A 13,698-nucleotide genomic window follows, 5' to 3' on the forward strand; every position below is an offset into this window, starting at 1 on the left:
TAACTTTTTCTTAGCTCGCACTTTGGATTTGGGCTACACAGTCCAGTTATAGACGGAGTTTCTTTCGGCCTTTTTGTATCCAGTCCAACAAATGTTCATGGGTTCGGTCCCTTCTGACTAGGCCCCTATTTCGGGCCGAGGCTGATTTTGAAAAAACATTAAACTGGGCTTATATGGGCCGTGGGCTCAATATCGCCTCTGCCTTTGCTAAAAGAGCCGAGTATGACCCACGTGTCAGCCCCCAACGAATAACTGCGGGCAAGTAGATATGGTGGCGGTGACATCACCGGCCTCCTTGCGCTCACCGTTTTTCCAGCGAACCCGAAGCACTAGAACCTCGATCAGATCATCCTCCTTAGCATCATCATCATCCATGGAAGAGCGGCAATCGCACCCGAGGCGCGTGGTGGTCTGCGGAGGGGGCGTTATAGGAGTCTGCACGGCTTACTTCTTGGCCAAGAAGGGCGCGTCCGTCACGCTCGTCGAGAAGTCCTCCGTAGCCTGCGCGGCCTCCGGGAAAGCCGGCGGGTTCCTCGCGCTCGACTGGTGCGACGGTCAGCCCCTCTCGGCGCTCGCCCGGGCCAGCTTCGATCTCCACCGTTTGCTCGCACAGGAGCTCGACGGGCCCCGAGCCTACGGCTACAGACCCCTCACCACTCTCAGCCTCTCCGTCACAGAATCCCCAGACCCTCCTCCCTCCGGTTCCACACCCTCCGGTACCTCCAATGCCGTGCCGGATTGGGTCGACGGGCTGGTTCAGAAACCCAGGACCATAGGAACCCCAGCGACCACGGCCCAAGTCCACCCCCAGCTCTTCGTTCGAGCGCTAATTTCCAAAGCCGTCGAGAATTACGGTGTGGAGGTGGTGATTGGGAAATTGGAGCGCGTGGAGGTGGAGGGCGGGCGAGTCGCATCGGCGGTGCTCGAAGGTGGCCGAGTCATTGACTCGGACGCGGTGGTTTTGGCGCTTGGGCCTTGGTCTTGTAAATTGGAACTCTTATCGTCGCTGTTCAGAGTGTACGGTCTCAAAGCTCACAGTATCGTTTTGGAGCCAAAAGAGCCCGACGCAATAACCGCACACGCGCTTTTTCTCGGTTACTATTCGTCTCAGGGAGGAAAACCCTTGGACCCAGAAGTGTACCCTCGTCCTACTGGTATGTTTGCTTCACAATTTCTTAACAGTTAAAGAATTTGCTTGTTAAGCTGAAAAAACAAGAGTGTTCTAAAGCCTGAATTTGGTGATTAATGGACCATCAGGGGAGGTGTACGTGTGTGGGATGTCGGCGGAGGCAGAGGTGCCAGATGATCCGGAGCAGATTGTGGGGAATCCGGAATCGATACGGGTGCTTAAGAGGGTGGCAGGGACAGTGTCCAGTCATTTGCGGGAAGGAGAGGCAGAGGTGAAGGCAGAACAAGCATGTTTCTTGCCTTGTACTGATGACGGTGTGCCTGTGATAGGGGAGCTTCCTGGGATTGCAGGGTGTTATGTGGCAACTGGGCATAATTGCTGGGGGATTTTGAATGGTCCGGCCACTGGGGCTGCCATGGCTGAGCTTGTGTTGGATGGGCGAGCTAGCATTGTTGATCTTACTCGGTTTAGTCCTGCTAGATTTGTTGGGCGTAGGAAAGGTTTGGTTTAAATTTTTTGGTAATGTTGTGATAGTTGTTGCTAAATAAAAAAAGCTTCAGTTTTGTTCTGTCAAATGTATGCGCCTGCAACATGGTTGCTTGGAGTTTCACTTTGATCAGCTACGTTGTCCCAACAATCTCTCCCTTTACCTGTTTGAAATTTCTGTTTGGACGAAAACAACAGCTAGCGGGGGTGTTTGACACAATATAGGTCTATAATATGGTCATACACAATTTCCTGTACATGTAAATCAGCAAGAGGAATGCCATGAATATAAGATGCAGATGGCCCAATGAAGAAACAATTATGAAGTTCTTCCATCTTATCATGGATGGGCTAAAAACTTTGATACGCTTTATGTATTTTCCGAACAAAGGTCAGCGTCCATTGTCCATTGAAAAGCCCCAAGTATGATTTGAAAACAGGATGGTGCATAAAAATACCAGGAAGGAGGGTCATAGGTTAATCTGTCAAAAGTAGGGAGTTCTAGAATCATCTCGAAAATGGATGGTTGAGATCAGTAAATGTATGTGCTCCATGCATGACTGTTGAAGGCCCATCTCTTGCAGTCTCACATTATATCCCTTTTCCTGGTCTTTGTTGAAAATCTTCGATCTAGAGGGGTGAATATCTCTTGCAGTCTCACATTGTATCCCTTTTCCTGGTCTTTGTTGAAAATCTTCTAGAGGGGTGAACAGGCATTTTTAGACCAATCACAACAAATATTAACAAATTAAAATCGAGAATAAACCAGAGCCTAAACAAATCAATAACAGATTTTAGTGACGAAGTTAGTACATTTTAAAAGTAAAACCACTTTAAAGCAGCCAAACTGAAGAAATTCATCCACTATAAAAGAATTAAACTACACAGTTTATACTTACAAAACATTTGTAACAAACCTTGATGTGTACCTTGAACAAACGCAATATCTCTAGAACTTTGGGCTTGCAACCTGAAACTTCGTGGTACGAAGGTTTTTGTGATTTTGTGCGATTTAACCAAACTCTAAGACAGGTACGAACTTAAAGGCATAAGGATGAATAAGGTCTCTCTTGGCTCACAAAATAATGGTCTCAAGGTCTCTAACAAATTATGCACTTTGGTGTTTATATTAACACTAGAGAAATGCATAGTGTTTTGGTGCAATTAAAATAATGAAACAAAAAAAATCAATTTTTAAGGTGGCGTTCAGACGAGTAATTGGGCTCCATTTGAACATGGCTAGACAGTTTACACTCTGGCAGCATTCTTAGGTAGTATAATTGATTAATTGAGTTTCCAACAAAGAGTCTCTACCTAGCTGCAATCTTCAACTCATTCAGACGTGGTCTAACAAAGACATTGATCTACCACTCTTCATTTGTTCTTCATTATGTTACGGTCCTTTAAGATGGTCTTCAAATCTCTACTAATCTCTTAAAAGTTTATTTTATTTCGATTTGTCTTTATTTATATATTAGTCTTTATTTCCATATAAAAGTCTTGATGACTTAACCTTAGTTTATATTTCATTAAGAGCTGTTGACTCAACCCTAGAATATGTAATGAATCATCTATTTAACGAGGTTAATGCTATGAATAAAAATATGAAAATAATTAATCCCAAATTTTGTGTTTGAAAGGTCTAGGTTCCCTTAAAATCTAAGATTTAGATTCCCTTCAAACTTAATTTACCCCGTTACGAACTTAGGTTCGTAACACATCCCATGACTTATTTGAATGATTCGTGACTGAGCTTCTCAATAGTACACTTTAGCTTTAGTTGATTTTCAAAGATGATCCTCATTGTGTCGAGCTCCAATAGAGTGGTTCTAGAATTATTATGAAAATAACTCATTCAAACGTGGTGAATTAAGGTACCAATTGAACGTCACTACCATTTTCTTGTAACACATCTCATTTGGACCCCCACCAAATTTAGAACTCTAACCAAGCTTATTGGAACGCTAAATTTGACGGAGATTTTGAATATGAGTCCCAACTTAGCCAAACCAATTTAGCCGTACACGAATTTGTAATGAAAATTGTATCAGCCAACATAAAACTTAACATATGTGCCGATAACCCAACTTTGTTATTTTTGTCTTTAGCTTTGCATTGGGTTGGTTACTCTGTCGGCAGAAGGCTCCTTTTTGTAATAGCTGGTTTTGCTTGTAAATTCCTAGAACCCATGTGTATCTTTTTATATTTGTAACGAAATATTATCTTTCCAATAAAAGGAAAAAAAAAGGAAATTATAACCAACTTTGATTACATGTTCAATTATCATGGAGTTAGGTTAAATTACACGCATAAATTCTTTTTTTTTTTTAATTTTAAATATTTCATATTTATTCATTAAAAAAATAAATATCAAAAACATAAAGTTCTTACATCAGAGGGGGCATAAAGCTCTGATAAATCATCATAGTTAAAGCTATGAGGGTACAACGTTATAGATACAAACATAAAAATCTTACAATCAACTGAATCAAGTTCTATCTATGACTTCAACATACGTTAACCCAATGTCTAAACTTCACTTATAGAACATATATGCTCAATGCAAACTCAATCTAATATATAGGTAATCCATATTCCTAACTTTTATTTTCCTAGCCATAAAGAGCAAAACTCTCACACCGAAACTAAATCACTCTCACCCCAAAAGCCAAGACAAAAACCTTCATCCCAAAAAATCGCTCATGAAAGCATATATAAGGAGAAGTCAAATCTTTATTCAAAAAAAAAAAAAACAACAACAAAAAATACAATAAAAAACCAACAAACAGTTACAACAGTCGAGGCGAGGGAGGCAAAATACACTAGCCAACGGATGGTGGACGAGATGGAGCTGTGTTTGTGACAGTGGGCAGCTAAGGAACACAGTTGGTCGGCGTGTGGCGTAGCACGATGGAGGGCGGATGGAGGCGGTGCAACATAAACAAAGAGATGGCCGAAGCAACTGGATTGATGGGAAAAACCAAAAAAATAAACTAAAAAAGAAAGGAAAAAACAAGAAACGGAGAGAGAGAGAGGAAAAAAGAGGGAAGTACGCGAGTAGGGAGGAGGGGAATTGGGAAATGAGGAGTCTTGCTCCCTCTGATGTTTTTTTTTTTTTTTTTTTCTCTAGGTTTTCTCTATAGCCTAGGGCCGGCTGCAAAAGCTGTCTCTTTCCATAAAGTCATTGTTTAAACAAGTTTATTGTTTTGGCAAGTCTAGAACTAAACTAATAAATAATGAGCAACAAATAACAATTAAAAGCGGAAGACAATAATAGTTGACTTGAGGAGTATTTCTGGGCCTTGATCGACGAAGTCAATTGTCTGCATGGCTTGGATTGCATTGTCGCAAAGCTCGGATTTTTTTCGCATCCAGCCCTGCAAAAGGAACCCATCAATGGCTTGGATTACATTGTCACAAAGCTCGGCTTGTTTACACCCAGCCCTAAATCGGAACCCATCAATGTCACCACATTAACCTAACTCTAGGCCTGGCCCATAGAGCACCAAAGTACGGAAGGTTGGCCCACGGAGATTGTGACCGCATTGGCAGAACCCCAAAAAGAGAAACAAATGAGTTTGGTTGGGTCGGGTGTTGCGTCGTTATATTGCAAAATTCACTATTCACGGAACAGAGACTGATGCAGATCCACATGGCCCATATATCGCAAGAAATTGAATAGCTTCACCAGCTTGCGGCAGTGCTGTCCATTTATCAACTTAACACTCAAGTTTCTATCAACGAATATGACATGTTGGAGATAAGACTAGAGATAAGTACTAAAAAAGTCTGTGTCCATGGTTCCAAAATCTTCTGAGTACTGTGTGTTTTTTACACGTCTTTTATGAGAAGGTAGATCTGAGATGCAATAATATATCATTCAAAACCATATATGGAAATTTACAGATTAAATATGGCAATTTTATTAAGATATATAGACACGGTAGAATTTGGTATGAGTAGGGGCTAAAAGCAAAAAAAATTTAGTGGGTAGGGGCAATAGGGCATAAAAAAAAAAAATTTACCTTAAATTTTTTTTTCATTGTGTTGGGGGGGAGGGGACATGGCCTACACCGGTTACCTCCAATTCCGTCACTATGTCTTGCGGCGGTCTATATTTTAATAGTTAACTTGATAAGTATTATGTGAATTGTCATGTTAGTTTGTGAATATGACAATCTAAATTTTAGTATTTGAACGCTCATCCAATTCTTAGAATTTTAAGAGTATTAAAAATGTTATTAACGACATCTCATTTATTCCCTTTGATTTGGAATTTTGTAGCCAGTATTGATGTGCTAAAGAGGGATGTCCTTGTTGCGTGATAATCTATTGAGATAATGCTCTAATCCCCATCTGGGTGGACAGAACTCAAGACAAATGCAATAGAAAAACAACCATGGTGTTGACAAACTGCCATCTGCATACATGTGTTGACCAGTTCATGTCTTAGGATTCACGGGGTTGACTGATCCACCTTTCGAAGCTAAAGCCAGTTTGCAATTTCCTCACTTCCACGTTCATGTCTTTTTCTATTTGAAAAAGAAAAGAAAAAAGATAAAAGAAAAACACGTTCATTAATTACCATGCATCTGTTTCTCTTTCTGGTTTCATAACTCAAAGGACATGAGTAATTGAGATTAGTGGGAAGCACGTGCAATTACAGATAAAATTTAACTTTTTTGACGAGATTCAACCCACTTTTGTAGGGGTATATGTGATAAAGATGATCTTAGAAAAGTACTGTTTGAGTAATGAGTAAGGAAACGCATGGTTCCTAAGAGGCCAAGACAAAAGCAGACTCCACTGTCTACCACCCACCAAAGCCACCCACATGCCAGGTTCTTGAATTACGGCTCTTTCATGCGGGCTCTTTCGTAATTACTGTTAAATTGCTAGCAGTAAATTACAAGATATTTTAATCTAGCAGGATGACATTATGGTACAAAGTTATAGACTCAATTTCTTCTTACGTACCCATGAAGAGAGGGAGAAAGAAACAAGATCCGTTCAATGGGGGAAGAAAAGTGAAAAAGCTGCTATCTTCACGACTTGAAGTTTGCCCTGCCCCTGCCATGCAATTCTGCAGTTTTTACTTATTTTTTAACCTTCTGGGAAGCTCAGGCAAAACAGAAGAAGAAAAAACCCTTAGACGAGGCTTTTATCCCCTCTCTCACTCCAGTCCAAAGTTACTAGACTTATTAGACGTTATTATATATGTTTGATATTGTTTTTTAGTGGTTTTTTTTTTTTTTTTTTTTTTTAACGTCGAGTAATTCTATTTAGTAGACTATTCTACTATATAATAGTACTCTTTCACGTGACATAAATATGAAGTAGTTTTGAATGTTGTGTTGTTTGTCAATGTTTTTGTTTTGAAAAAAACAAAAAAAAAACGTTAACAAACAAAGTCATATCTCTATAATCTTCTTACTTGCATGTTCAAGTTGTTGAAGGTTTTTGCCACATATTCAACAAATATTTCAAATTCAACTTTTGACTTTCACAATTTACTCTAACCACTTGGCTGAGAGGTGAAGTTTGAACCCAAGCTAAATGGTAATTTAACAGTTTCACCAATAAGAGTAAATAAAGAAGCATGTTTATGGAGGATACAAGTAGAGTGATTGTAATATTGTATGCTTGTATCCATACTGCCAAGATGCCGTCAAAATCCTGATCGTTGGCTTTGGTGGATCCAACATGACCTTTCCAAAAGTTTTTCGCTTTTTGGTCATCTTACTCAAACAGCCATGGCCCAACGTCCACCTCCAGCCTCTCTTGTAGCTATTACCATCTTTTCACATAAAGAAAAAGTCACCGCTTTAAAGCTTTTCTAACCATTTTTTCTCTTGCAATTAGAGAAAGAGGAGGAATAGCAAAGACCAAGATGAAAAGCTTTGTTATTAAACAAGAGGGGCATTAGAAATCCTCAATGTGGTCTACCTAACAAAGCAGGGACCAGATCTTTCAACATTTGGTGTGTTAATTATTTAATATTACAGGGGGTTCAACTACTTTTTTATTCATGAATTATTTTCTAATGAAGCCAGTAAAGCTGCCACAAAGAATTTTGGCAAAAAAAAAAAAGGGGGCAAAGGAGAATAGAAAAAAGGAATTAGTTCATGTTGGATGGCATGATGCATTTCATGTGTTTGGGTTACCTTTGGGGGCTCTAAAAAAGTAAAGCAACTCTGTACACTGAAGGACCAAAACCAAAACCAGAATCTAATATCAAGTATGGCTTCTTTCCAATAAATCTAGTGGCAATTCTGCAGAATGTGTTAGGAATTGCTGCAGAATTACCATGGTGGTCCATCTGTTCTAGTCCATCATCACAATGATGACATCTTGAAGAAGAATCATAGCACTATCTCAGTGCATTCTGGTGGCCATACAGTTTAGTTAACGATCAATTGTAGGCCTACAACTCTTTTATAACTTGTTGATACGTGTTAGCATGTGATATTGGCTTGCTTATAAATGGGCCATGGTCATATTAATTTTGAGAGCTCAGACTTTATTGAATACATTTTTCTAGTACCTCTGAAAGCAGGACAGACAAGATTTATACCTGCTAGTCAATAGTTTGAACGGTGGAGAATTAAATTGAAGATCAAATTTCTCAGCAAGTACCCATTAGCGATGCTGGATGAGATAGTATTAGGACCCCCTTTGGACCCCCAACAATAATGCTGCCTCTGCATGCTATGCTTAATAAAGGTAGTTTAACTTATTAGTTTTTTTCCCTTTTAGACTGTGGATTCATTGATAATTCATTTATTTGATCATGTTTAAATTATTGGAGAATCAATCAAATAAATGAAAATATTCACCCAAGGTCATAAATCTATGGCAGTACTTCAACGCAACGGCTGGGGGAGAAAGAAAATGTAACCGCTGGCAATATAATAATGGTGAAAACAATAATTTAATCAGGCTACATAAAGTCAATCTGAGAGGGAGTTTCTGCAGTGTCCCGACTCCACCTTGGTGTCTTGTTGCAAAGATGCTATTCGGGCACCATCCTTTTTGCTTGTTTATTTATTGGGCTGGAATGTGAGCACAAGAAAGAGATCGAGGGAACAAAACAGCGGTGAAGGCATTTAATCATTTCTAGTAAAGCCTTAATTAATAGTAGCTGCAGAGCTGCACAGAGAGCATATAGGTACTTTGCATTTTCTACGCTTGTTCTCATTTTTTTACAGTCTTCAGTCACATGGTCCGTGCATCATCATAAATCTCAGTTACCTCTCTGCTTCTGTCTCTCTCTCTCTCTCTCTCTCTCTCTCTGTCTGTTCGCATAGGAGAGATGTGGGATCACTGTGTAAAATGATGAGCTTCCAAAGTGTCCATCTCCATTTATGGTGGAGAATTCTTGCATTTGTTCTACTTGTAGTTCAATCTCGTGGGCTTAGCACAGATGGTATTTTGTTGCTTTCTTTCAAGGACTCTGTTCTCAGTGACCCCTTATCCGTGCTACAGAGCTGGAACTACAACGACCAGACGCCATGTTCATGGAAAGGAGTGATATGTAGTACTGCAACTCGAGGCTTAGCCAATTCTCAATATCATCGGGTGATCGGCTTGGCTCTTCCAAATTCTCAGCTTCTTGGTTCAATTCCTGCCAATCTGGGCATGATTGAACACCTCCAAAATCTCAACCTCTCCAACAATTCTATCAATGGGTCTCTGCCTTCTTCTCTCCTCAACTCAACCGAGCTCAATTTCCTTGACTTGTCAAACAACTTGATCTCTGGTGAGCTACCGGAGACCATAGACCTTCAAAACCTCCAATTTCTTAACCTCTCCGACAATGCCTTGGCGGGAAATATACCCAACTATCTCAGCACTCTGACTAATCTGACCTCTGTTTCTTTGAAGAACAACTACTTTTCTGGTACTCTTCCTAGTGGGTTCGAAGCTGTTCAGGTTTTAGATCTGTCCTCGAATCTGCTGAATGGGTCTCTTCCTCCTGACTTCGGTGGTGCTAGTCTACGTTACTTGAATATCTCCTATAACAGGTTTTCTGGGAAAATCCCATCACGTTTTGCCGAGAAAAATTCAGGTAATGCTACTATTGACTTGTCATTCAACAACCTCACTGGAGAAATCCCGAAATCTGTTGTTTTTATGAATCAAGCATCCAAATCGTTTTTTGGGAATCCTGATCTGTGTGGGGAACCAACCAACACTCCGTGTCCAATTCCTTCTTCTCCTTCTTCTCCGCCTAATGTCACTGCTCCGACTTCTCGTCCTGCGATCGCTGCGATTCCAAAGACAATAAATCCAACCCCAGAAAACTTGTCACCTGGGTCATCTCAGCAAGGAAGGCAAAACGGGATGAGACCAGCAACGATCATAGGAATTGTGCTCGGAGATATTGCCGGAATTGGAATTCTCGCTTTGATTTTCTTGTACGTGCACCAGTTGAAGAAGAAGAAAAAGAAGAAGAAGAACGCGGAGAGTGCACTCCCAAACGAAGCTAACACAGCGAAGGATGATTGGTCATCATCGTCCTCCGAGTCAAGAGGGTTCACGAGGTGGTCGTGCCTGCGAAAGACTACGGAAGAGGAAGAGGGTTCAGAGGCCAACGGCTCTGATAACGAAGAAGAACACCAAGGTGGTCAGAAGGGTCCAGAGAATCAACGGCAACAAGAGCAGGAGCAGGGCAAAGGAGGGACATTGGTGAGCGTTGATGGCGGTGAGAAACAACTCGAGATTGAGACGCTGCTAAAGGCTTCAGCTTACATATTGGGTGCCACCGGTTCGAGCATTATGTACAAGGCTGTGCTTGAAGACGGTACTGCATTTGCGGTCCGGCGGATTGGTGAGAGCAGCGTCGAGCGGTTCAAAGACTTCGAGAATCAGGTCCGCGTCATAGCCAAGTTGGTGCACCCCAATCTGGTTCGCATTCGTGGCTTCTATTGGGGCGTCGATGAGAAGCTCATCATCTATGACTTTGTTCCAAATGGCAGCCTCGCCAATGCCCGTTACAGTAAGCTCTCTCTCTCTCTGTCTCTGTCTCTGTCTCTCTCTCTCTCTCTCTGTTTTTGGCGCATTTTAGCATGTTATTAAGGTTTTCTCTATAGTGCGCTGTGAGCAGTGATTGCTGACGGTGGAGTAGGTGGAACTGATATTGTTTTGAATGCATACAAGTCAATGGTTAGCCCCGCATGCGAGAGTGATAGCGATACACGTACCCAGATTACTAAATTTTTCCGATGTGGGATTTTTTGTGTGGTCACTCTCATGGAAAGTGAACCCCATTTATGTTATAATCTTAAGTGACACATTTTGCCAAGTTGCTCTTTGACGGAATCTGATAATGGACATGGAATTTCAGGGAAAGTGGGCTCCTCGCCGTGCCATCTACCATGGGAATTCAGGCTCAAGATAGCAAAAGGGGTGGCCCGAGGGCTTGCGTATCTCCACGAGAAGAAGCACGTGCATGGAAACTTGAAGCCGAGCAACATCCTCTTGGGCTCCGATATGGAGCCGAGGATAGGGGATTTCGGGCTCGAGAGGCTCGTATCGGGTGACACGAGCTATAAAGCCGGCGTATCGGCTCGAAATTTCGGGAGCAAGAGGTCCACGGCATCACGTGACAGTTTCCAAGATCTAGCATATGGGCCGAGCCCCAGCCCAAGCCCAAGCTCCGTTGGTGTATCACCTTATCATGCACCCGAGTCGCTTAGGAGCCTAAAGCCCAACCAAAAATGGGATGCGTACGCTTTTGGGGTTATATTGCTTGAGCTGCTGACGGGGAAGGTTGTAGTATTGGATGACATGAGCCAGGGAAGTGGGGTTTTGGTTGAAGACAAGAGCCGGGCTTTGAGGATGGCTGACATGGCAATCCGAGCTGAGCTGGAAGGAAAAGAGGAGGCCCTATTGGCTTGCTTCAAGCTAGGCTATAGTTGTGCCTCTCCAATCCCACACAAAAGACCGCCAATGAAAGAAGTCCTGCAAGTTCTTGAGAGATTTCCACCTTCATTTTCGTCATCACACTATTATGGTCCCTAAGAAGATTGGACGCTTTTGTAGAGATCGTGTATGAATGATTGACTCATAGGTTGCCATTTGTCTTTTTTTAAGGTTTTTTTTTTTTTTTTTTTGTTATAATTGTGTGAGCTCATTGAACAGATCATCTTGTTGTGTGACACTAATTTGCCCTTATAATTCTTCTTCCATACTTAGGAATTCTGATATTAATAATGCTTTCTCCCCTACAAATCTTAGTCAAAATTGTTATGTTGGTAATGGTAGATGCTTGTCATGTCATGTGTTAATTGATTAATAAAATCATGTTGTTGGCTTTTTCAATATTTTATGGGAATATTTAATTGGCACGACAACCTATATTTGTTGGACCCCGGATGGTTTGAAGTTTGTGGAAATTATTGACTAAAAATAAGATATTTTATTATTAGACTGCTTGATTTTTTTATTTCTTTACAAAATTTAAGATTGCGGGGCTCACTTGTCTCGATCATATAATTTTAATGGCCTACAAATAAATACAAGGAGACATTTTAGTTGGTATTATCTATGTAACAGAATGTAAATTTATGGAGAAGGGTATTATGAGTAAAGAGTGCGAAATAGGTAAGGAATTTGTGGGTCAATGGTATTTTAGTCCAAAGAGTACGAATAGAGGAAATTAAAGGCTGTCTATTAGGCACTTAAGTCTTAGAGGTCTTACCATCCCTTTTGTCTTCTTACTGGAGGGGTGTTATCGATTTGATTTTGGTTCATTGTCATAACGAAAACGCACATCTTTCGTAATCAGTAACGTCAGTCACTTGGAAAAAACATACACTTAGAAAATACCAGACCTTTGGGGGAGGTGGGAGCAATCTTTCTTCCCTCTCCCTTTCTTGTTTTTTTCCCTTCTTTTTTCAGTTTATTTTTATTTTTTCTTTTTCCAACCAGTCTACTCGCTCTAGTCATCCTTTTACTTATGTTGCGTTGCTTCCATCCACCCTCGTGATGTGCCGCTCTTTGCCTCCCGGAATCGTTTGGGCTTTAGATATAGTTTTTCAAATCTAGATTTAGTCTCCTCAACTGGTTTTGCTCAATCATGCACCAACCCACCGTGCTCCCCGGCTCCCCAGCTGTCCATCGGCGCAAAACAGCTCCATCTTGTCCACCTCGTGTCGGCTAGTGCACTTCGCCTTCTTCGTCTCAGCTGTTGTAGCTGTTTGCTGATTTTTTTTTTTTATTGTGTTTGTGTGTGTGTGTTTTTTTTTTTTTTTTTTTTTAATAAAGAGTAGTTTGACTTTTCCTTAAATCTACTTCCATGCGTGATCTTTGGGGGTAGAGGTTTTTGCCCTGGCCTTTGGGTCAAGGACGATTAGTTTTGATATGATGGTTTTGCTCTTATGGTTGGAAAAATAAAAATTGGGAATATGAGTTATCTATATATTAGATTGAGTCTACGTGGAAAAGATTTGTCTATAAGTGAATATTGGGTATGGGTTAGCGGATATTAAAGTCATAGATATGATTTAATTGTAAGATTTTTATGTCTGTCTCTATAACGTTGTAACCTCATAACTTTGATTATAATTTATCAGAACTTTATGCTCTCTAATGTAAGAGCTTTATGCTCATGAACTTTTTTAATTAATGAATATGAAAGATTCACCTAAAAAAAAGTAACATTAGTTTCGCTTCTTAACACTTGGTCAACCTATTCCATTATTCCCCCTATTTTCCCATCCCTTGCTACATGTGCTATCTTTACTAAGGATATGTTTGGGTTTGCGATTTCAAAAAGTATGATTAAAAATTGACGATTTGAAAATGTGATTTTTAAAAACTCAATTAAAGTGTTTGGCAAAATCACAATTTGACATTTAAAATCATAGTTTAACCTTTAAAATTAAAGACTTGTTACACATCATTCTCTGAACCATCTTTTAATTATCTCTCTTTACAAATATAATGGATCCACCATTAGATTTGTGAATTCATGTGGGTCATACAAAAATTCAATGGTAGAAATAATGATTTTTTTTTTTATCATTTCTCTTAAAATTATTATTATTATTTTTTTTTAAAAAAAAAAACTTATTACTTGC

At 40.3% G+C, this 13,698-nt stretch overlaps 2 protein-coding genes across 2 annotated transcripts; both read left to right on the top strand.

Moving 5' to 3' along the window:
* Window positions 1–239: 239 nt before the first annotated feature.
* LOC132187141 (putative oxidoreductase TDA3) lies at window positions 240–1,743 on the top strand. Its single transcript, XM_059601338.1, has 2 exons — window positions 240–1,154; window positions 1,258–1,743. The coding sequence occupies exons 1-2, from the start codon at window positions 269–271 to the stop codon at window positions 1,638–1,640; spliced, it is 1,269 nt and encodes a 422-aa protein (XP_059457321.1). The 5' UTR covers window positions 240–268; the 3' UTR covers window positions 1,641–1,743.
* Window positions 1,744–8,584: 6,841 nt separating this feature from the next.
* LOC132188254 (probable LRR receptor-like serine/threonine-protein kinase At4g37250) lies at window positions 8,585–11,870 on the top strand. Its single transcript, XM_059602671.1, has 2 exons — window positions 8,585–10,613; window positions 10,962–11,870. Exons 1-2 carry the CDS (start codon window positions 8,948–8,950, stop codon window positions 11,636–11,638), a joined length of 2,343 nt encoding a protein of 780 aa, XP_059458654.1. The 5' UTR covers window positions 8,585–8,947; the 3' UTR covers window positions 11,639–11,870.
* The last annotated feature ends 1,828 nt before the right edge of the window (window positions 11,871–13,698 follow it).

The sequence above is a fragment of the Corylus avellana genome, chromosome ca7, assembly GCF_901000735.1.
Source record: "Corylus avellana chromosome ca7, CavTom2PMs-1.0".
Lineage (NCBI taxonomy): Eukaryota > Viridiplantae > Streptophyta > Magnoliopsida > Fagales > Betulaceae > Corylus > Corylus avellana.

What these genes read in the sequence shown, in the direction of transcription:
- LOC132187141 (XM_059601338.1), top strand. Translation starts at nt 269, where the DNA reads ATGGTGGCGGTGACATCACCGGCCTCCTTGCGCTCACCGTTTTTCCAG. An exon ending in AGTGTACCCTCGTCCTACTG is followed by an intron (nt 1,155 to 1,257) that starts GTATGTTTGCTT and finishes ATGGACCATCAG; the next exon opens with GGGAGGTGTACGTGTGTGGG.
- LOC132188254 (XM_059602671.1), top strand. Translation starts at nt 8,948, where the DNA reads ATGATGAGCTTCCAAAGTGTCCATCTCCATTTATGGTGGAGAATTCTT. An exon ending in CCTCGCCAATGCCCGTTACA is followed by an intron (nt 10,614 to 10,961) that starts GTAAGCTCTCTC and finishes ATGGAATTTCAG; the next exon opens with GGAAAGTGGGCTCCTCGCCG.